The 25,848-nt window shown below is 34.4% G+C and overlaps 1 protein-coding gene and 1 non-coding gene across 2 annotated transcripts; one reads left to right on the forward strand and one right to left on the reverse strand.

Moving 5' to 3' along the window:
* Positions 1–445: 445 nt before the first annotated feature.
* LOC123665758 (facilitated trehalose transporter Tret1-like) lies at positions 446–25,848 on the reverse strand. The gene is made up of 11 exons (XM_045600018.1): positions 25,812–25,848; positions 20,564–20,761; positions 16,044–16,276; positions 14,851–15,004; positions 12,508–12,677; positions 9,648–9,780; positions 7,864–7,953; positions 6,651–6,709; positions 4,225–4,383; positions 2,110–2,292; positions 446–673 (listed from the first exon to the last, which is right to left on the reverse strand). The coding sequence occupies exons 1-11, from the start codon at positions 25,846–25,848 to the stop codon at positions 446–448; spliced, it is 1,644 nt and encodes a 547-aa protein (XP_045455974.1).
* On the forward strand, positions 5,133–5,204 carry Trnam-cau. The gene has a single exon. It is a non-coding gene; the product is annotated as a tRNA-Met (tRNA).

Below are 25,848 nucleotides of genomic sequence, written 5' to 3' on the forward strand. Positions count from 1 at the left end.
CAAAAACACACTCACAAGTAAAATCATTGACGCAGCAATTTAATTTGCTTTTTTGTCTACTTTAATTAGAATATAATTAGTCAGAAAATAAACCTCTTTGTCAATCACAACCGATCGTCTCTGAGAATGCTCAAAAACACTTCATAAAAATATGAACCTATCTCAGTGAGGATTATCTTCTACATTTACATATATAAAATTTACTATGTTTAACATTTACTACTTACGAATAAAATCCAATTTTAATTAAGTATGAGTTTGTAAAATATAAAATAGAACCACACTTTGGGCATTACAAGAAACGAAATTTTTTAAGTCGGTTTATCAAATTTAAAAAAAACAAATGTATAACCGAATTTAAAACCACCGTTTTGAGCAAATTATCACTTTTCAAATAAGACACTGAAGTCATAAATACAAACACACGCATACTAAAACATTAAACTCATTTACGTCTTCTCAAAAATAATTCTTGAATTTGTTCATTAGTTAATCCCTTGGTTTCGGGTACAAAGAAGAGACCGATTATTGTATTGGCGATGCCAAAGAAGGCGAAGCAGTAGAAGCTGCCGTGGACGCCAAAATATTTGATCATGAATGGGAATACGCCCACAATGAAGAAGTTGAGGAGCCACACCCATTCCATGAGAATCATTGACGCGAGACTCTGGACCTGGAAAACACAATTTATGTAGAACAAAATTAATCTTACAGCTGAACACTATTTACGTTTCGAAATTTTATTCCGGTCCTATCGCAGAAGTTATACAAAAAATATTTATGTTATTTTTTTTCTCATAATGCCCATGATCACATCACAAAAAAAAGTGTTTGTGCCAGCTCCGACATACGACTGGAGTTTACTCCTTCAGATCAAATATCTAAATATGCACAAAGAGGTTTACTAGTCTAAGAAAAAGATTAATATTTACATCAAATTGTAAATAAACAAATCAAATAACGCCATCTATCGGAACCTATAGGACTGGAACCGATAGATGGCGTTAGCAAAAACGTAACGAGGTCATTCGTTCAGTGGATTTTACTGCTCATATTTTCTCATACCTGGGCTTTATATGAAAAATCGATTCTTAAGAATGAATTCAAAAAAGGTAGGTCTTTGTAAAACAATAAAACCATCGTTTGAAATTACTATTGGTATTCAATTAACCAGAGGAGCTAAAAAATTACTGTCCTCATTTACGTTCCGCCTTTTGTAATGTGACGTCTTCTTTCCTTGATAAACATGATTTCTAACTCAAATAGGAATTAAAATTAAAGTAGAAAATATACATATCCCGAGTTTAGCGTACATAAATAAACGAATAGACTGAAATATAGATTTATTAATAACAGCTACCAAAATACCAAATAAGGTACTTTTCAGAGAAACATGCAACTCAAAGAGATTTTGAAAATTTGGTCCTTAATTATTGTATTTCCCTTAATGTACCGAAACATTTTTTATTAAAAAGTCAAATAAAAATGCTCAAATTTTACCCGTAAAGACAGTTAAATGTCGGTTTTTAAATCATAAAGTAAACATTTTTCTCGTACAAAGATAAAGTTATCCCAAAGTAAATTTAATAAACAGCTGAAGAGTTAGATAACGTTTTGTTAAAACGTATTATCAAGTACATAATTATGCCTAGGAATACCCAATTATATGATCAAAGATTAAACATCGCGCATAAAAGCAAATGACTTAATCCTGTTAAGGAAAAGGAAAAAGAAACCTTCTTGATAATAATTTTGTTTTATGAATACAGGGGCAAACGATTCTTTTTTCACTGAAGTACACGCACAGCAGGAAATTTCCTGCACCGAAATACGGAGCAGCCCGACTGGGGTACTACCTCGACCTTACAGAAGACCACAGCTAAAAAATACTGTTAAGCACTATTGTGTTCCTGTTGGTGACTAACGTGACCAGAGCTCCTGGAGGGGATTGGGGATAGGGTCGGCAACGGGCTTGCGATACTTCTGGTGGTGCAGGCGTCTAAACTACGGTAATCTCTTGCGATCAGATGAGCCGTACGCTTGTTTGCCGACCTAGATATAAAAAAAAAACTTTTTTCCTGCTGTCTAAACTAGAAATGTTTTACAAACCTCAGGTACAAAACACTCGGTCACCAATATATATGGTACACTGCCAGCACCAAACATGAAGGTTAAACAGTACAATAGTATGAACACTGCTGTCACCCACGCTGGGAGTATACTCGTCTGCGTGAGTACACCCATGCCTGACAGACACAATGTTACCGCTACTGATGAACTTACAATGAGAATCTGAAAATTCATACATATATATATATTATGATGAAAAAAGATATTACTATCAACTACTCTGTCTAAATCTAATAGGTGTTAATAAATAAGAGTATATTTGAAAACGAGCAACGTTTTCTTTTATGTCGGATAACAGTAAAATCTCACGTTTAAATAACAATTGCCTCAATTTTTAATCGCCTTCGAAAATAGGAGGAGGTTCTCAATTCGACTGTATTTTTTTGTGTGTGACTTCATAATAGTCGAATTTTGATGACATTTTTTATTAATCCAAAACTGATGCTTGTTGTGTAGTCTTTGATGACATTTTTTATTAATCCAAAACTGATGCTTGTCGTGTAGTCAGATATAAATTTGCTCGAGATTCGATGGGTAATTTTCGAGTTATCGCTAATACCCACGTCGTATTACTTGTCGATGTAATTGAAGTCGGGTTTTTCTCGTTGTTAAGCAAACACAATTATTAAGATTATAGAAAAAATTTGTAATCTTTATTTTTATTCTAGGTTCACGGGTGTTATATTAGGTGTTATTATTTTTCTCTGTTTGTCACTATATCTCACTTTTATTCATATATAATTAGTATTTATAAGTATAAATATAATAATATATGAATATATAAATATAATATATAATTCATTAAATTTTACATACAAGTGCACTGATAAATATAAGGATGGAGGATTAGCTCTAGCAGGGAGATCAAATGGCCTGTGATTCAACTAGTTTGATCAACGATTGGCTGTGATTTTTTTAAACAGTTCTTTCGAAAATATGAACAACCAGAACTTTAGTATTCGCTCGCTTACGCTTCAGCCTGTAATATCCCACTGTTGGGCATAGGCCTCTTTCCCCATGTAGGAGAAGGATCAGAGCTTAATCCACCACGCTGCTCCAATGCGGGTTGCCGGATACTTTAGTATTTGATTGTTGTGATTGTTAAAAAGTAAAAATTATTCGAAATAGTAACAAATAGCCAATGTCACTTAATGTCACTTAATGACTTAGTTGGCGAGACTATCAATGGTGAAAACGAGGCTAATTTACGAAAAACGCTAAATTTATATTATTAAAGTACTTTGTGTAAACATTGGATAGCATTATTTTTGTTTTGCATGTGAAAGTGTCACTTTCTTTTCTCAGTCTTGGACCTGAGTTAGACGAACGAATGCCATCCGTACATACTAATGCTCAGATCTGTATCAGGTCATCTGTTCAATTCGAGATTGTCTTAGTTGCATTGAATAAGAAATCGAGGGAAACAAAATATATCATTGTATATTGAAACAGTCACATAAATTATCAGAGATTTAAAAATGACTCCTCTTGATAAAGTGATAAAAATTTTGCACGTAAAAATTTTGCTAATAAATATTATATTACATTTTTGTCCTCTTTATACAGTTTAATTAACTTTTGTGTCTTCGTTACATTATTTCGCCATTTAAATAAAAAATTATTACTACTACAGTACTTCCATTTACTACAATATCCATACTTCCATTATATCAGCCGCCTATTATTATGACTTTGAAAAATCTTATTAATATATTGCTATATACATGTACTACATAGCCTATAATCAATTTAATACTAACTGAGGTAGGGCACAGCAGGAATTTCCGGCTCAAAATATGGAGCAGCCCGACTGGGGTAGTACCTCGACCTTAGAGAAGATCACAGCAAAATAATACTGTTTTCAAGCAGTATTGGTGTTGGTGAGTAAGGTGACCAGAGCTCCTGGGGGGATTGGGGATTGGTTCGGCAACGCGCTTGCGATGCTTCTGGTGTTGCAGGCGTCTATAAGCTACGGTAATCGCTTACCATCAGGTGAGCCGTACGCTTGTTTGTCGACCTAGTGGTATAAAAATCTACTACATAGATTTACATAGAACAACAAAAGAAACATTGTTAACACTTCTGTCGACTTACCTTCCTTCCAAATTTATCTGAGAATATGGTACTTAGAATACCTCCGGAGAGAAGTACCATTGCGAACATTACTGAACACATGTGGGATGATAGACTGGGAACAGCTTTTGCGAAAATATCCTTGGCGTACACCTGTACCGCAACCATACCCATCAGCACCTGTTAAAGAAACATTATATTAAGTGACCTTTTCAAGATAAGTGACAGGGAAAAATATTGAACAATACATATCCCTACTACCTTGGAACTTAAGGCACCAAGGATTTCACAATACAACACAATAATTCACAAATATTTTTATTATATGATGTAATGTGACTTTATCTGAGTTATAAGACGTTACTTCATACCAAATTTCAAGATTCTGAGCTCATGAAAAGTACCCTGTAGGTTTTGATTCCCTTACGAGTGCCGAAAATTTTCAGCATAAACGGCTATATCTTTTGATTGCGTTGGCTTAGAAGTTTGATTTTTTCTCAGCTCTAAGGGACAGTAGATCGGAGTATTTGATATGAATTTAAGCTTGATACTTCCATGCATTGCTGAGAAAAAGGGTCTTGACAGACAGACTGATAACAAAGTGATAAGGGTTACGTTTTTTCCTTTTGAGTTAAGGAACCCTAAAAAGGGTAAGAGCTGGTTTTGTCTTCACTAAATTAATAACAATATGTTAACTATAATGTACTACGTTAATTTCACAATCTCTGGCTGCTATTATTATTTATTATTTTACACTTTATTGTACATCAAACAAATAAAATAAGCAAGCAACATTAGCAATAATTTGTAGAAAATAAATGTACATAGGCGGCCTTATTGCTTAAGAGCAACTACTGCTACTGAAGCGATAATGGTTTTTGTTTTGTAATATCGAAAACTATTTGTTTATTTGAACGAATGTTACCAAGAGCAGAGTGGCGCAGTGGAAGCGTGCTGGGCCCATAACCCAGAGGTCCGTGGATCGAAACCACGCTCTGCTATGATTTGATTATAATTTTTTGCATTAATTAAACTTTAAAAAAGGGGGAGTTCTTAATTTGACTGTATTTTTTATGTGTGTTACCTTATAACTTTTTTCTGGGTGTATCGATTTTGATGTTTTTTATTTTATTTGTAATCTAGTGCTTGTTACTTTATTGTTTTTTTTAATATATAGACAAGCGCTTGACTGCGATCTCACCTGACGGTAAGTGAAGATGCAGCCTAAGATGGTGCGCGCTTGTCTAGAAGATGCCTATCACTCTTGAAGATACCCAAGTTATAATTAATTGGAAAAACGGAAGCCGGAAGGGCATTCCGAATTTTGCGGTGCGTATTAAGAATGAGGAGGCAAAGCGCTTAGTGCGAGATTGTGCAATTTCAACCACGTAGCGGTGCAGACACATGCGATGCCTTGCAGTTCGGTGGTAGAAAGGTGATGCCATTTAAATTTGACTGATACATATATAAATGCTTTTTAGATTAACATGGCTACTTCTGTTACGAAAATTATTCGAAAACGGGATATTTATCATGTTTATTATATTCGCTTTGCGGAGCTCGATATTTCGACATTGACTTCGAATGTCTTGATCACGAGACAGTCTCGCGATCAAGACATTGGGCGCAAAGCGAATATAATAAACATGGTAAATATCCCGTGTTCGAATAATTTTCGTAATATATAAATGCGTACTTACTACATTATTTTTCTTAACTATTTACTTTGTACTATTTTTTAACTGACTTCCAAAAAAGGAAGAGGTTCTCAATTCGACTGTATTTTTTTTTAATGTATGTTATTACACCAAAACTTTTGACCGGGTGGACCGATTTCGATATTTTTTTTTTTAATCGAAAGGTGGTGTGTATCAATTGGTCCCATTTAAATTTATTTTAGATCTAACCACTACTTTTCGAGTTATATCTAATAATGCGTTTTTACTTGACGCTTTTTTCGTCGACCTACGTTGTATTATACCGCATAACTTTCTACTGGATGTACCGATTTTGATAATTCTTTTTTTGTTGGAAAGAAGATATCCTTAGTTTAATACTATGATAAGAAAACCAGGATATGATGATGGGATCTTAGAGAAATCGAGGGAAACTCTTGAAAATCCGCAATAACTTTTTACTGGGTGTACCAATTTTGATAATTTTTAATTTAATCAAAAGCTGATGTTTATCATGTGGTCACATATAAATTTTATCGAGATCTGATAACTACTTTTTGAGTAATCTTTGATAACGCGTAGTTACTTGACTATTTTTTCGTCGATCTACGTTGTATTACTTGTCGATGTAATTGAAGTCGTTTTTTTTTTTTTTCGTTTGCGAGCAAACACTGCTTATATATATGACTTTCATCAAACTAAAAAGTAAATATTTCTTAATAACTTTTCATTTATCAAATGAATGAAAAGGTTTTTCTTTTTCATACTCACTTGAAAAGACAATGTCAAGCCAACAATAGTGAAGGCACGACGAGATGAAAGAGACACATCTGAAAAAAAAAATTAAATTAAGTATCAAAAGAATATAAATCATTCAACATTTTAACTATTTTAACCGGATTTAACAAAGGAGGATGTTTTCATTTCAATTGTATTATTTTGCCTGCACGCCTCCAAGGAGGCTGCGCTTTTTTGATGTACGGATTTTTTATTATTTCAGAAAACTATTAACTTAGAATCCAATTGATTACGAAAGCTGAAATTTTCTTAATTTTTCATAATGATTTATTTAAATTATCTTCGAGTTATTAACTCAGTTGTTAAATATAGGAAAACTAAGTTACATATTGTATTTTTATAAGTGTAACAAATGGAAATCCTTAGAGGAGGCCTTTGTCGAAAGACAAGCTGTTAAGAGGAGAGATAAGCCGAATGCTGAAAATACGTTTTATTTAGTTAAGTTATAGTTTTTTTTACTTCTACTATTATAATTATTAAAAGTAATGTTTAGTCAAATAAGTGAACATCTAACAGCAATAAAGGCTTATTTTATTTTATTTTTATGTGCGTTCATACAGTTCATTTTTTTTTGTTGGAGTATAAAATCAATAATTAAATACTCAATTTCAGCCCGACTGGGGTAGTACCTCGACCTTACAGAAGATCCCAGCTAAATAATACTGTTTTCAAGCAGTTTTGTGTTCCTGTTGGTGAGTAAGGTGACCAGAGCTCCTGGGGGGATTGGGGATTTGGTAGGCAACGCGCTTGCGATCCTTCTGGTGTTGCAGGCGTCTACAAGCTACGGTAATCTCTTACCATCAGGTGAGCAGTACGCTTGTTTGCCGACCTAGTGATATAAAAAAAATACTCCAATGATTTTTAATATGAATTCTATTTAGATATTTAAAACGAAATAATACACGTAGTATGCTTTTAAACATCTAGTTGTTGGTAAATGGGTAACACACTGGCTTTAGTAAGCTGACTTAGACGCTGTCTCTAGAGATGACACATAAAATCCAGGTACTTGAGATAAGTTTTTGTTAAATGCCCGAAAGATTAATATAGGTATTACCACAAAAAGGATTTTTATCAATAGTATAAAAATACTTTTAAAATTCTCAAGTACTTTCTGTCTAAATTCTTGTCTACTATCAACATACACATACACTCGTATAATAAAAAGAAGAATAAAAAAACTTACATAACATTTTAAATGATGACATTTTGAATTTCTCTTCAATATCTTCATTTTCAGTGTTCAGTTTTTCTTTTTCAGCTTCTTCGGCCTTAGCATCTAGAATGGAATTGTATAACAAGCGATTAAGTAAAAAATAAATAAATTGAACATTGAATATGTAAGGATGCTCACAAGTGACCTTAGGATAAATAAATAAATAAATATCTTATAACATAACACACGGTCGTCTGTTCCTATGATAAGCAACTTAATGGTTGTGTTATAGCCGACAATTATAACTATTTTTTTTAGGATAAATATACATAGAAATAATTCATATACAAATATATAAATACAAATATTACACCGACTCTGGCCGGAATCGAACCCGCAACCCGCGGAACAGAAAGCAGGGCCACTACAAACTACGCCAACGGGCTAGTCGAAGGAAACTTTCGTGATAACGTTTGGAAACCAAAATAAAGGTATATGGCAAAAATTTAGCTTATTTTGTTACATTCTTCAGCTTTTTTCAACTACATAGAATGTGAAGTGTGAACTCGAAGTATTATTTTTCCAGAAATCGATCTATAGGTACATAAGATACACTCTGGTACAAAACCTCTTTTTTATTCATAACTATCATTATCACAACTACTTTTGATACTTCTGTTGCTGTGCCCATGAGGGTTATCTATTGTTTTCTAAAGCTTACGCGAATTTCGCTCATAATAAAACGACTTTTTCGAATTTTATCGCGGTTTATTTAGTGTGATTTAAGATGCCCGACGTTTCGGACACTTTACAGCAACCATGTTTACGGAAGGACTGAACTGACCGAAGTGACTGGGAGACTATTAACTGTTTTATTATAATGAGGATTATCTATTTTTGCAAGAACAAAGAAGACCTCACCTAGACCTCTAAAATTTTAATGATGACAATACCAAGTATTAAATGTTTTACGTTTCATATTTACACCAAAACATAAACATAGTATTTTTATCTTTAAACAAACTATGCCCGCGACTTCGTCCGCGTGGAATTTAACATTTTTTTTTATTTAGTTCGCAGAGTTATAAAATAAAAAGTAAAAAAAAAAAACTAAAATGAAAGTAGCCTAAGTTACTCCTTATTACGTCAGCTATCTGCCAGTGAAAGTCCCGTCAAAATTTGCCAAGTCGTTTCAGAGATTAGCTGGAACAAACTGATACGGACAAAAATTGTAAAAAAAAAATGTTATTTTGGTATACGTAATGTTTATACATCCATATTACGCATTTAGTAAAAAGCGGTTACTTTAATATTACAACAGTCACTCCAATTTTATTTATTTGTATGGATACGATATTGTATGACGTCTGATGAATCTATATTCCGTGACATACTGATAACATTCGACGTCGATTTAAGCTGTCAAAGGCACAAAACTCAACGGAACAAAACTCAATTTTGATTACACTTTAATCAAACGGCATTACTGAGCTAATCGATTATATATCAGAGTGTCTAGTGCGAGTTTTGTTTAATCCGTCTCGCAATAACGGGCGTAAATTTTAACTTCATTTTGTATGGGAAATTCGGCATTTCAACCTAGTTCTCGCGTTTGCCGCTAGATGGCTCTGTATCGATTGTATCGTATACTATTCTTTATCGTCTAGTCTGCAATGTTTAAATTCCCATACAAAATAATCTTCACGTATAAAAGCGTTTCTGTCATGTTACTGTGAATAAAACTCGCACTAGGCACTCTGAACCTCACGTGATTTTAGTAAAATGGTCGAACTTGTAATAAATAAATTTAGCATATGTCTCACCAGATCCAACTGCTCTTAGTTCCACAGCAGGCGTTATAAGTTGCTTCAGTCTCGAAAATTCTTCTAAAACAATCTTGGAAGAGATGTATGCACCTCTGTAGTGAGAAATAGCCTTTCTAGCGTCCTAAAATATTAATAAATATGTCATGTTATATGTATATTTATTTAAACTAATGGTCGTCAAGAGGTCGAAATTCGACCATAATTAAAAGTTTAAATTATAGAAAATCAAAAAGTTATGAAAGTTATAGAACCTTTTTTTTTTAATTTTTAATTTGACTACAGACTTTGACAATCAACAAAAGAGAAATATATGCGGGTGTGTGTCAAATACGTGGTAGTGTGTGTAGTTTTTTTTATGATTAAATATACATTTATGCATAATTTAAATAATGTATTAGCATTCTGCACTCCTTCTCTATATAAACTATAAGTGTGCGAAATTTCATGCTCTTCCATCCACGCAATTATCGTAAAAAGGGGTACAAAATTTTTGCTTTTATTAATGATTGCTAACAAAGCGTATTTGGGAGTGTGAGGAACATAGTGTTCAGTTCTTCGTTCGCCATTGAAAATCCTCCAACCAGACAGGTGTTGTGTCTGGCGGGCTAACGCCCCCACGGTTGTTGTCGGGATCTTGTATATATACTCAAACACGTAGATAACTTTGATAGCGCGATGTAGGATACGTCAGTTTTTCTGTAGTTTGTATGTTGCGCGATAGATGTCGCTACTTCACTTCCCTCCGAGACCGGAGGTCGATAGCAGGTTAAGTCGTCCAATGATCTTGTGATGCTTGCCGGGTCAGTGGAATGTTCCAGTGAGTCGGAACCAGATGCCGCATAGGTCACGGTGAGTCGGAACTATCTGCGGTGATGCTGCATATGCTCCAGTGAGTCGGAGTGGTGCAGTGCTGCGTAGTGGCTGCTGCTGCGTCGACCAGGAGAGAAGTGCGTCTCTGCTTGCTGACCGGCCGAAGTGCAGTGTCCTGTGCCAAAGTCGCTGAGAAGGCTGTGGGCGATGACCAGGAATGCGCGTCCGCTGCATGCTGGTGGTCAGGATACCCGTAGTAGCCGTAGATACTGGCTGGCTGAAGGCGTAGATGCTGGATGCTTCTCGCTGCTCGAAAGCTTGAGGAAGTGATGATGACGATGAAGGTTGCGCTGATGTTCATGCTCGGGGTCACCAGTTTGGGAGTGTTAGGAACATGGTGTTCAGTTCCTCGTTCGCCATTGAAAAGGGAGGATCCTCCAACCAGACAGGTGTTGTGTCTGGGGGGCTAACACCCCCACGGTTGTTGTCGGGATCTTGTATATATACTCAAACACGTAGATAACTTTGATAGCGCGATGTAGGATACGTCAGTTTTTCTGTAGTTTGTATGTTGCGCGATAGATGTCGCTACACATACAACAAAATTATCCAATCATATCCATACATATAGCGCACAAAGATACTTCATGCATTTCTATCACCTCCTTATCAGTAGGAAATTTTTTTAAATTCTAAAGTCCCTTCTACGAATTCGTCTTAAACTTAGTAGGTCGAAAAAATAAGTATGTATAATTGTATATGAATAAGTAACCTTAAATTTTTGTGGTATATCGTTCAAATACAGCCTAGGAATTAATTAGTTATTGCTGTTCTTCTAAAGCGTATATTATTATGATATCATCATAATTGGCCTCGTCTATTGCAGACGATTTAGACACAGACAGACACTGTATCTCCGAGGACACTCTTCAGGAAAACGCAGAGTTGCCTAAGCTCTGCGTCACCTTCTCGACCTCACTTGCTAGGCCCACAGGAACGACGAGTCGATACGTGTGGCGCCAGTTCGGCTGCAGGAGTCTTTTGAATTTTAGAGCTATGCCACGATTGCTTGACGGAGACCCCATTCCGGGTTTCAAATGAAGTTTTCCTTCTCTAGGACCCTGATGATTTTGAGCCAGGTTTATCCCACGGTCACCTTTTACGACCCCCACGGGAAGAAAGGAGGTGGTGCTATTCTACTCGGCCACACCACACGGCTAATATGTAATAGGATATATAATAATAGTACAGAATAAAAGTATAGGATAGTATAGGATGGTTTATATCTATTTATTTAACTAAACATTCCTTGAGTAGTAAAAAATTCAAAATATTTACTACATGTAACGATAATACAGATTATAATCAATGATATAGATTAAGGGTATTTAAAGATAAGCTTTACTTTTTATATCTAAATTACTATAATATCTAAACAATATTATGAAACTAAAACTACATTAGTACTTGTGTGTATACTAATCTTATAATACTCAAGAGATTATTTCGTCTAGATTTTAAATCTGATTGTGAAAAAGTCTTATGTTATAATATAATAATAATCTTATCGCAAATTTTCGCTATATTTCCATTGCCTAAACAGTATCACATTCAGTATTTTAAAAGGTTGGTAATCTTAAAAGAAATTCCTAATGCTCTACGAGTTTGCCAGTGTATTTTCAAAAAGTATTTTTACATTTATCTAGAATATATAGCTATAAAAAATATAAATAAGCAGTAAGCGTAAGTTAACCAATCTCTAAAGCGTCAAATCTCGACGCAGTTCAAACCATGTTAAGGGTCCAATTTACTTCTTGATGTCAATTTCGAACAAACTTAACTTAGAGTATAGTTCGTATACGTTGATTTATGTTCTGAATAGGTATGAAGTAAAAGTAAAGACGTTTGGACGACGACGAAGACGTTCTAGATAATAAAATATAAACTAAACTATAAAAAAAAATATTTATCTCGCCGAATGACGCATCTTTGAGTTAGAACCTCAAGTACTTTTACATGATATTGATATAATGCTAACCTCTTCTCTGTTCTGCCTCATGAGGAATAAAGGGCTCTCAGTGACAGTTATCATCAAGGCCATGTAGATTAGGCATGAAGCGATATTGGCCCATATAATGTACCGATGCGTTAAAAACCAGCCCAGAAGATAAGACACGAGTGTTCCCAAACAGTAGCAAGTCATGGGTGCTGAAAAAATAAAGGTGATGAGAACATATAACATGGGTTTTCTGAAAAACATTTTACATTTTTTGACAGATCTTTTCAAAAAAATTAAATTTCATCATTACAGCCTATACAGTCCACTGCTGGACATAGGCCTCCACAAGTTTACGCCAAAAATAACGTGAACTCATGTGTTTTACCCATGTGTTAAAAAAATTAAATTTAAGTTTATGGAATTAATAATATTTATAAGCACGCAGTGCATCAAAATTTAGAACACGGATTAAATTTAAAACACGAAGTAATGCATGATATAATTATCATACATTGATACATTGTTTTGAAATCTTCTCTACCCCAAGGATGTCTGAGAGCAATCGCTTACCTAGCGATAGTTTTACGTTTAAGATACCTATTGTATGCTAACTTGTGTGTACAATAAAGTATATTACTTCTTCTTCTTATTTTTCTTCTTTTTCTTGTTATTCAATAAGGAATTCAAATATAACATAATCTAATTTTAATATCTGATAATGTCTAACATTCTATTCATTTCCGGAAATAACATTTTCCGGCCCGTTGGACCGACGATCTACATAAGATTGCCGGCGTAGGCTGGATGAGGATTGCGGAAAACCGGGATGTCTGGCGCGAACTTGGGGAGGCCTATGTCCAGCAGTGGACTGCAATAGGCTGAACTGACTGACTGACTATTCAATTCATTTTAAAATATTTTCTTTCTTGTAAACTTTTTACTCGTTTCAGATGCACGCACAAGTAATAATGTTAATTATATACAATCCCGGCGAGAAATTTACGGGGTTGGGGGGAGAGGGGATGCATTGTGTGGGATTTTTATCCCACCGGACAATTATTTTAGTGTAAACCCCGCTGTTACAGAGATATCGTGGTTGAAGTTTTGAGGTTAAAATTAACCTACCACCTTTAAGGTTAGAGTAACGCTTGGCTCCGGCGCTGCGGGAATTGCAGCCCTTCCGCCCGCCGCCGTGTGAAAGCGCGCGAATGAATGCGCAGAGGAGCTCCGCGCCTCCGGCTTAAAAAAAACACTCTAGGGGTAGGGCAGACCAAGACCACGTGGACAGTGGGGTGCTCCGATTCGGTTTTGGGTATTTTTCGAATATCTATACCTATATTCTAGCACGCAATGTTACTCATTTTATTAGAATGTTATGTCTGACGCGTTATTTTGTTTAAAAGTGTCTATTTGTCAGTCGTTAAAGGTCAGTTCGTATCGTATTTTGATCTTGCAGTAAAGATCATTTTTACGTAAATTTGCTCGAAAATAACGAGTGATAGTCGCAGTACGGAGCATGAGTACACTTACCGTAACACCGGAATTAAGGTAGAATCAGAAATAACAACAATTTAACCTCCGATAAAAAAATCTACCTATTTTGTATATAATAGCCGTAATAATACAAGTGTTAATGTACTACTGTACCAAATAAAGTCCAAAAAGACTCCGAACAAGCAGCTTTAGTTATTAGTACGGAAAAACACTTCAAAAACCGATTTGGCGTCATCTAGTCATTCAATGATTTACTTTATCGAAAGCCTAAGCATAGATCATTTTAAATCATTCACAAACATATATCTCGACTTATCTTGAAAACTAAATCTCACAAAGCCATGTGATTAACTAGAGTCGTATATGATTAACTACAGAGACAATTTTCAAGTGCTGATGCTGATTAAGTAGTTGCGCACTTTTTTGTAGGCTCAATGAAAAAAAAATTCAAAACACATCGATCATCGAGATATGTTCCTAGACAAGATAAGAACTTGATTTTCAATAACTTCGGACTGCCAATAAAATTGACATGGATGGAGATATTTCATCATCATCATCATCATCATCATCGTCGTCATCGTCATCATCATCATCATCATCATCATCATCATCATCATCATCATCATCGTCATCATCATCATCATCATCATCATCATCATCATCATTATCATCATCACATCATCACATCAGCCTATCGTAGTCCACTACTAAACATAGGCCTCCACAAGTTCAAGCCAAAAATGGCGTGAACTCATCTGTTTTGCCCATAGTCACCACGCTGGGCAAGCGGATTGGTTGTAGATGTTTAACTTACACCAATTACCGTACAAGCTAATTATTTTTTTCAACATTTTCCGTAATTCACCTATATTGCCATCCACTTACCAGAAGCCAAGGTTCCTCTTATAGATTCTTCAGCGACTTCAGACACGAATATTGGACAGTGAACTAAAAAGGCACCAGCGGATAAACCTCCGATAAATCTCGCTATTAAGATAACTAATGAAGAAGTTGTCAAATCTATCATTAACCAGGACATCTGAAACACATTTACCATTTTAAGAACTTTTATGTAATACCAACATAAGACTAAATCCATACAAATTGCAATATAAACAGATACCTTTATACTTTTCTATCTACCGACTTATCTAATTCTATAGGGTTTGTGATAAATATATAAGTATTTATAAATGTCAACAATATATGAGCCAAAGAAAACACTTGAGTTAACATTTAATGCGGAACCGGAATCGAGCTTCCCTCATTAAACATAATAATTTAATACAAACATATTTCGTAGTTACTGTGTGGCTACGGTACTAAAGAATTTAGCCACCCCCTCTTTTCCCGTGGGTGTCGTAAGAGGCGACTAAGGGATATCACAGTTTCACTACCACCTTGGAACTTAAAAAGCCGACCGGTGGCGGGATAACCATCCAACTGCTGGCTTTGAAATACACAGGCCGAAGACGGGCAGCAGCGTCTTCGGTGCGACAAAGCCAGTACTGCGGTCACCAACCCGCCTGCCCAGCGTGGTGACTATGGGCAAAACACATGAGTTCACGTTATTTTTGGCGTAAACTTGTGGAGGCCTATGTCCAGCAGTGGACTGTATAGGCTGTAATGATGATATTCCGTAGTACCCACATTACTTGGTACTTACATATATATCAGTTTGGTTCATAAGTTTAACAAAAAAATAAAATAAAATATATAAAAGATATCCTATAATTAATCAATCTAATCACAAAAAACGAGTGTGCTTTAGACCACAGGACTGAGGTGAAATTTCTTTAGCAATAGGTTTTCACAATAAGCCTGCAATGTGTCTTAGATATACGAAACGTAACTGGTTATGAGAGAAAGAGAGAAAGAAAATATGTGGCCACACCTCTTTTTCTTGCTCCGTTCGCTTCGCCCATTCACACTTCTCGTAACACTCTCGTCACGCATTCACCAGCTTACTTCCCAAGTCAAGCGTTCGTAAAAGTTTTACTTGAAAAGAATTGCTTTATTTATTCAATATACAAATATTTTTATTCATATATACCAAGTTATGTTGTAAAACAACCTACCATCAATGGTAAAACAATTATGAGACCGCCTTTCTGCCTTCCAAAAATGCTCAAAATGGTTCCAATGACTGCAGTTCCACACATAGCTCCCAAAGAAGGCAGGCTGCCTACCAGCGAGGTCTCCAAATCAGTCATAGGGGAAGACAGTATTGTGGTATGCTTAGATGCATAGTGATGTAGCGTGTATGACGGCCATACGTATAGCATGCCGGTGAGCATATTCCCGAAGGAACCTAGAAAGAAAAAGAAGTTTTCATTCCTATTATAAACAATAAATAAATAAACGCCTTACACTCAACGGCCTCTACTAGGATTTACTTCTGTGTTGGAGGTCCTAAACGTCCTGAACGCCTGACGCTAAGCTTAAACGCCCAGATCTCGATGAATATCTGTATGGCCAATACAAATGTATGCTATGTGTGGGGATCGACCGTATATATATATATATATATATATATATATATAGCTCCTGGGGGATTGGGTCGGCAACGCGCTTGCGATGCTTCTGGTGTTGCAGGTGTCTATAAGCTACGGTAATCGCTTACCATCAGGTGAGCCGTGCACTTGTTTGCCGACCTAGTGACATAAAAAAAAAATATATATATATATATATATATATATATATATATATATATATATATATATATATATATATATATATATCTAATATATAAAATTCTCGTGTCGCGGTGTTTGTAGTTAAACTCTTCCGAAACGACTTAACCGATTCTCATGAAATTTTGTGTGCATATTGGGTAGGTTTGAGAATCAAACATCTATTTTTTATACCCCTAAGTTACTTGGGGGTGGGGGGGATTAAGAGGGTTAATAAAATATTATGAAATTTTGTGTGCATATCGGGTAGGTCTGAGAATCGAACAACATCTAATTTTCATCTCCCAATGTTAAGGATAGTCCAACCTAATTTTTTTTTAATTTTTAGATAAATTATTTATTTTTTATTTTATTATGATTTGGTGTTGAAAAATACATACAACCCTAAAAACGTATATATATATATATATACAAATATTATTTGGATATATTACTAGCAAGCTTACGTCCACGTCTTCAACCACGTGTAATAGTTACTTCAGTCAGAAATTTTTAATTTCCTAATCTTAATCCTTAAGGATTCCAATTCACAAAAAAAAAACACTTACTTCTTAAAATCTAAATATAAAACTTCATAGTATTATTTCCGACTATGACAAACTTCCATACAAACGTTTGTCCATTACTTCAACCACAGTTACAAATAATAATCTAAGATCCAAAAAAGAAATGATCTTCACCCATCTCCTTAATGGATAAAAATAAAAAATAATCTTAGGTATGTCAAAGATAAATCGCGAAAGGGTTGGCTGGAAAATTTCTGGCCAGGCTATATTATATTCAGCAACCACAATTCAACTTTTTGCAGGCAAGCCTATGCCATCGTATTCGCAATAAAACAGCACTCATTTAAATGTATGATTTATTTTTTAAACATGTAAGTGAAAGTAATTAGTTCCAAGATAAGGTCGAGGAAAAAGTATTTTAGCTTTTTCTACTAAAAAGTTGCAATAAAGCTTTTTGGTTAAAAATGTTACATTCTAAAAAGGAAATCAAAAGGTAATAAAACATTTTCTTGCCACTTTTATTTGTTTTTCTGTCCATCAAAATGGGTAAATTCAACGAAGAAATTCGGTATATTTTAAATTTTTACTTTTTTATTGCTACGTCTAAGAATAGTAATTACAAACCAATTAACAAATAAATAAATTAAATGTACATTTATTTTTTATAATCTTTACATCCAGAACCGATATGTTATCAAACCCAAACTTGATAAAAGATAAATTGTTAACTATAAATGTGAATTAGAGGCTGAATACACGAACACTCCGAGAAAATAGCCAAACTCTAAACACACAACAACATATTAGATATAGAAATGTGATTGTACAATTACTTATTTAAATAAATCATTTAATATGTAATTATAAATGGAGAGTAAATGAGAGTAATTCTTTTTTAAATTCACCATCTAACTATAATTGGACATCTATTAGTACCTACGTGTTACTTTGTTTTGAGTTACATTATTATTGTAACTAGTGGTCGCCCAGAGGTCGAAATTCGACCATTATTAAAAATTTAAATTAAAGAAAACCAAAAAATTATGAAAATAAGAACCTTCTTTAAATTTTTCCATTTGACTACAGACTGACAATTAACAAAAAAATATAATATACGTGTGTGTGTCGAATACGTGGTGTGTGTAAAAACATTACACACAATAGTTTGTGTAATGTTTTTTTATTGATTTAATATTAAAAAATAAATAAATTAGCGTTCTGCACTTTTTAACAGACTTCAAAAAAGGTTACTCAATTCGACCATATATCTTTTTTTCTATGTATGTTCAGGAATCTCCGTCGTTTATGAACTTCGTCGTTTATGATCTTCGTCGTTTATGAACCGATTATAATAATTCTTTTTTTTAAACATTTTGAATAACATATCAAAAATTGACCGTTCCAGCGTTGATCGAACCTGCATCTCCGATTGACCGAGTCAATGCTCTAGCCAATTAAGCTATGGAACGATTTACCCACTAGATCGAAAATTTTGATATGATGATTTTTATATTCGGTTTAAGCGAACCGTAGCGCCGTCTATAGTGAGTTCTTTTTTTTGTTGGAAAAGAAATATCTTAAGTGTGGTACCATGATACGAAAACCAGGATCTGATGATGGGATCTTAGAGAAACCGAGGGAAACCCTCGAAAATCCGTATAACTTTTTACTGGGTGTACCGATTTTGATGATTTTTAATTTAATCGAAAGCCGATGTTTATCATGTGGTCACATTTGAATTTCCTTGAGATCTAATTACAACTTTTGGAGTAATCTTTGATAATGCGTATTTACTTGACTAATTTTTCGTCTACCTACGTTGTATTACTCGTCAATGTAATTGAAGTCGGTTTTTTTCGTTTGCCAGCAACACAATTATTATTTTCTATATAAACTATAAGTGTGCGAAATTTCATACTCCTCCGTCCACGCAATTTTTGTAAAAAGGGGTAAAAAGTTTTTGCTTCACGTATTAATATAATTATAGATACAGATATAATTATTATAATACAAATATAAGAAGTAGTATAAGGAATAGTATTTGATCAAATAACCTACAGTTCAATGACTTTTATACTTCTATAATTGTCAGCTAATAAAGAATATTGTAAATATTTTCACCAAGAATTACACGAAATTAAACAAAGGAAAATATATTTATATTTAACGTAAGTAAACGTGTAAACATTGCAAATTAATTTTATCTGTATTTGTTGATAGTAAAGAATTTACAAATCATTAAATATTGACTTAAATTCGTCCTTAGTTAGGTAGTATGTAAATTGTTATACTAACAAACAAAGGTCGTAGCGTTGATAAATAATTTTTCTTTGTTTACAGTATAGAAGAAAGTAAAAACAAAGATAAGATAAAATAGTTTTGTATCTTCTTGTGTCGTTGTCATGTTTTACATTTAATGCAATATGTTAGGAAACCTGTAGCTAAGGGGATTATACTGCACTTTTCATGAGTGATTTCACTCTCATCTACTTATTATTTGGTGTTTATCTTTGGAATACGCTACAAAATAATATATTAAACATACAGCTGCAAATTCAAGATTTTGAGCAGCCCAACTAGGGAAGTTATTTCTCTTTTGTTAACGCAGGGGAAATCTTCAAAAATATGTTCAGCTCTAAGGTTAGAATTGGGTAATGTGGGATTCTTACCCACTAAAGCCCCTGCAATGGCTGTCTTCGACACTACGTTGAAACAGCTACGGGATTGCTTGCACATGCGCATTCGCTGCTCCTTCAATACCTCGGTCCACCCGAGGCTCTTGGATTTCGTCTCAGGGAGGAAGCATTATTTTGCGCCCACTACACTGCCCGTATGAGCGAACATCAACACTAAGCCATCCCTGCTGCCGTAATCTTCTGGGCTGTCAGAAAACGAACGTGCGAATCCCTTCTCATACATCTACATTCCGAGAACTAGACCTATTTATTGTACCCACAGCGTGAAGGATGAGATGGATCGGCTCTCTCTCCCGATTCCTCTCAAGTGTCTCCTTCTGGAACATGGTAGCATCGTAGAAGGCAAACATATCCTTCCACGCTGATTCCTTGCGGAGCATCGCCGACACGACAATAACATCTTACCCTATCTCACGAACCAGTATCTCACGTTCAGTGTTCCAAGCTGGGCACGACTCTAGCATGTGCTGCTCAGTATCCTGATATGCACCATAGTGTTATCACGTTGCTATCGCTTCACATCTGTTCTTACTCAGGTATTCGCCAAAACTACTATGACCGGTCATTACCTGTGTAAATCGAAAGATGACTCGTCGCTTTCGTGTCATCCAGGATTCAAAGACCGGCAGAAGCACTCGTAGAACGCGTTTGTGGATATCGAGAGACCTTCGATATTCCTGCCGTTTAAGTGCTTCGAGCGCACAGGCAAGACTGGTCAAACTTTCACTACTATGTCGGAGTACTCGACTCCAGTCGTAGACCATTGCATCAATTTCTTCCAGACTCCACTCAACCTCCCAACGCCAACTCATGGGGAGCTTCTGGGTAAAGTCGCAACGTGTTTGCAATGCTTCTTGTATTATAGGTGTCAATAGTGCTAGCCGTATGCCATCAGACAAACCTGTGTGTTTGTCACATTTTTAGTGTAAACAAAACACTAATGAACATAGGAAAAAGAGTATCATTTTAGACGAATGAATCACTCGATAAAAACTAAAACAATCGAATTAATGTTTGTTTAAAATTTCCTTAATTACTCGAATTATTTGCTTAGTGTGGGAAAAAAGTTCATTAATTAAACAATAAACCATAATCCTTGATTTGAGCGTCAAGACCTTTGATCGACATAAAAGTTTAATTAAAACAATTAATTTACTCATTAGATTACCTGTTTCTTTACAGATATTTTTAATTACATGTATAATTAAATAACAAATAAAGTAGCCGCTACTATCGTAACTTTTTTTACGTCGACGTACTAGATCGTTCAATAAGTCCCGAGACTAACCTGGAAATGGCGCATATATTAAAAACTCTTTTGATTTTTAAAAAGTACTGGCTATCAATACAAGAATATGTGTCAAATTTTTAAAAATGGAACAATAAAATTATTGATTTTGAAACATTTAAGTGACGCTACGGTTGTAATTTCGATACAATGGAAAAAAACGAGTTTCGCGTGTTGATAAAACATTGTTTTTTAATGGGAAAAATACCGTTGAAGCACAGCAATGGCTTATTAAATGTTATGCAGGATCAGCTCCCTCTAAAGCAACCATTTGTCGGTGGTATGCCGACTTCAAACGCGGTCGCATGGACACCAATGATGGGGAACGCTCAGGTCGTCCAAATGAAGCAGTGACTCAACAAAATATTAACCAAGTCCTCAAAATCGTATTGGAAGATCGGAAGGTAAAAGTGCGAGAGATAGCCGAGATAGTGAAGATTTCAGCTGGTAGTGTTTTCACTATTTTACATAAAAATTTGGCCATGAAAAAGCTTTTTTTTAAGTGAGTGCCGCGTTTGCTTACAATTAATCAAAAGGAACAACGTATCGATGATTCAGAGCGATGTTTGGCGCTGATTAATCATAATAAAAAGGATTTTTTACGTCGGTATGTAACAATGGATGAAACCCGGATATACCATTTCACTCCGGAATCCAATCGGCAGGCAGCGGATTGGAGAGCGGCTGGTGAAAGCCACCCGAAGCGTCCAAAGACTCAGAAATCGGCCGGTAAGGTTATGGCGTCTATATTTTGGGATGCGCATGGAATACTTTTCATCGACTACCTTGAAAAGGGGCAAAATATAAATAGTGACTATTACATGTGCTTATTGGAGCGATTGAAGTACGAAATTGCGGATAAACGGCCTCACATGAACAAAAAGAAAGTGGTGTATCACCAGGACAACGCGCCTTGTCACAAGTCCGTGAGAACGATGGCCAAAATTAACGAATTGGGCTTCGAATTGCTTCCTCATCCCCCTTATTCGCCATACTTGGCCCCCAGCGATTACTGGCTGTTTGCAGACCTCAAAAAAATGCTTCAGGGTAAGAAATTTGACTCAAATAGTGAAGTTATCGCAGCAACGGAGGCTTATTTTGAAGCCAAAGACAAATCGTTCTACACACATGGGATAGAAAAGTTAGAAAAGCGTTGGAGGGACTGTATCGCTCTTGGAGGAGACTATGTTGATGAATAAAAATTAATTTTATAAAAAAGACCTTTTTTTAGTACTTAGTCTTGGGACTTATTGAACCACGTGTTAATTGAAAGTAAAACTGAATTACAATCGAACATAGTATTCAAAATACCTTGCTTGTCAATACATAATTGTACAATTGTATTATATTATAGCCTTATATAGCCTTTAAAATTCAAATTTGGAATCTTATTAATGGTCACATAAGGAGATTTATTTTATCCTTTATTTGTGACTTTCATGCCCAACAGTGAGATGTTAAAGGCTAAATAAATCATAATATGTACATAAACTTGGATGGAACAAGATTTATTATCTAAAAAGTAGGCTATAAAATATTAAAGTGAAGCTCAAAGTATTGAACAAGAAGATAAAGATACCAAGATTGCTAAAACCGCAAGAAATAAAAAGTTTATAAATGAAACAATAAAGGTCAAACAGTATTGTATGCTGGGAACATGCCTCAATTAATCCTTCAACACTCTTTTATCAGTTATCGAGTAGTTTTGTTTGTTCTGATAATCTGATCCAAAGTAAATTGCAGTTTAATAATCTCTTATTAATAAAAATACTGGTATCACTAAGTACCGATCGATTGATTGACTTTATCGCATCATTTGCACAACTGAAAACCGTATTACGAATAATAAATAAAATAAATTTAAATATAATAAGGAGAATGATAATTATGTTTGCACTAAAAACTCAATAATCGTTAGCGGCTTGCATTTGCGTTAGTTTGACAAAAACTATTTTTTTGATAACATGTGGGAGAGAGAAGATATAAGTGAAGATTATAAGTTTTTAAAAATACAAAATCCCTAAAACATCGGAAATCTCAAAAGGAGAATCACGGTAAGTCCCTTGTAGTAAATACAACTCCACTTAAATCTAAAGACAAATAAAGAAATAAACAGCTTGATTTACCGTCAATATTTCATTACATCAAGAACAAGCACGTGCCATGCACGTGATATAATAAAAATAACAAAAATGTTTCCTTAAAGATCAAAAAAAAGATTCGACTATCTTGCACATATGAGTAAAATCTTTATTTTCAAGCATTGAGTTTGATCATTGCTTCATTCAAACGTGACATTAACAACTTGAGATAAATTTTACATGTCAATAACATGTAATGATATATGCGTATCTATGTAATATATTTTGGCCTAATGCCGATCGATATCTGTGAAGATACGGTAACAGTTTCAAGTATATTGGATGAACTAGATGTGTCAATGACATGGGGTATAATTGTTCCACTTGTATTTTTGTTTTGAAAAACATGTTTTTTCAAAAAATTTAAGCTATCTGATTTTTAATTTTGACTTTAAAAGGATATTATATAAAAACTCTTTTTTATACGACTACGTTAGCAAACAAGCGTCTGGCTCACCTGATGGTGAGATGATGAGACGATCGCGAGCGCATTGTAAACCCTACCCCCCATCCACAAGAGGAACACTACACTGTTTGAACTTGGACTTGAGGTGTTACCTACAGACTCTGTGGTGGACATAATTCTGCACAACATCGAGAAGAGTACTTCAGACGATACCGTTCTCAGTGTGACTTGTTTATTAAACATAACTTTCATCTCGTACAAGTTCATACTGAGTCCATCCTGTTGAAAGGACTCATTTAGGGAGATCAATATTCGGCCTAGCTCCTGCAATATCTCCACAAATATGACGATAACATTGGCCATACGACCAAAATTTTCACGGACTTTAATCCTACATACATTATTACCAACAACATATTTATTTTTTGTTTAGATTCTGAAATCTAGTCATACTTATATCTACTATGAATAGTTCACTGATTGAAGTAAATGAACCAAAGTCTTCTTTTCGCCTTTCAAACAAAATTTACATATTGCGTAGATACTAGTTGTTAATATCCCCCTCCTTAATATAAGTGATTTGTATCGCTCGACCAATTCAGCCTGTAATAACCCAATGAGCTTATGCCTCCTTTTCTATGTAGGATGAAGAAAGATCGGAGCTTAACTCACTCGAATGAGAGTAACTGTAGAGTTTCTTTGGTAAAGAGGGGGAAGGGGGGAGTGGGTTACCCACTGCTACCACTCCTACCGTCTGAAACCGCATGGTTATGGAAATATCGTGGTTAAAGTTTCGAGGTTAGAAATAGGCCTATGCCGACAAAGGCCCATTTCTCAATTTAGGAGAAAGTTTGGATCTTAATCCACCTTGCTGCTCCTCTGCGCGTTATCAGATATGTTCCCTACTATGAGTAACGATTGCTATAAGTCATTTATGATCAACCGGTACCGACGGCTTAACGTGCTGTCCGAGGCACGGTAAGAAGAGACCCACAAGGCCAAAGATCCAAACCAGAAAGAAATAATTGTAGAAATACAAATATCCATCCCGAGCGAGAATCGAACCCCTAAACCATCAGTGTTTTAGGCGACTACTTGCACCACTATACCAGAGCAGTTGCTGCTTTTAGACTATAAAATTATGTATATTTTAAATTAACTATTGAAATATTCAACTAGTAGGTACCCTTTAAATCGGCTAAAAGTTGGTTGGTTATTTAATCAATTTACTAATTATTTCTTGAATTAGAATTTCGAAATACTTTTCTAATTTATTTTGAGTTAGATTTGTTATAGACTTTAGCGAATTAAACTATTTAAATTTATATAAGATCTTCGCTATCTCCACGGAATCTTTATTAAAGAATAATAATAATAAATAAATAATAATAATATAAAAAGGAACGTCCACGTAGTAAAATATAAAATATATTTATAAAATTGTAAAAAAAAGAATTACAAAGAATATTTAATTCAAAATACAAATTCTTGACATCTATCAAAAATATTTTTATAAACAAAATAAAAACAAGAAATGAGGTTTCATTATTATTTCCATATAAAAAGTCTATATATGTGCATACGCTACACATTGTTAGTTCGAAATTCCTCCCACTTTCATTTTAATTATTATCTTATTTCCTTATTGGAATAAATTCGGAAAAGATTATTAAGATAATTAGACCGATAACTACAGACTCTATTGAGTTTTAAATAAACAATAATATTTGTTTTAATGTCAAATACTTTTAGTGTTTATAACAAAATAAAAGTATTAATGTAAATAAAATTTATAGTATTTTTTATTTAATAATAATTTATTTAATATTAAAACTATTCATTTGTTTATTATCATTAAGAAATCCTAAAGAATAATCTATATATATAAAATTATTATTAATGTTTATCTGTATGTCCTTTATAGACCAAAAAATATATAAAAAAGGCAACGCGTGCAGGGTACAGCTAGTAATTTAAAAAATCGTAATTTTAATTCAGATAAAAAAAGGACTTTTTTGTTTTAATAAAAAATAAAATAAAAATCATTGTAATTATATAGAGTGAATATCCTCGAATTAGTGGCATTTTTTTTATTAGTTATAATTTAAAAACTTACAAGCCAAAGTGGTTTGTGTCTGGTGCAGCTTCCCCAT

The sequence above is a fragment of the Melitaea cinxia genome, chromosome 24 (assembly GCF_905220565.1).
Source record: "Melitaea cinxia chromosome 24, ilMelCinx1.1, whole genome shotgun sequence".
Taxonomy (NCBI): domain Eukaryota; kingdom Metazoa; phylum Arthropoda; class Insecta; order Lepidoptera; family Nymphalidae; genus Melitaea; species Melitaea cinxia.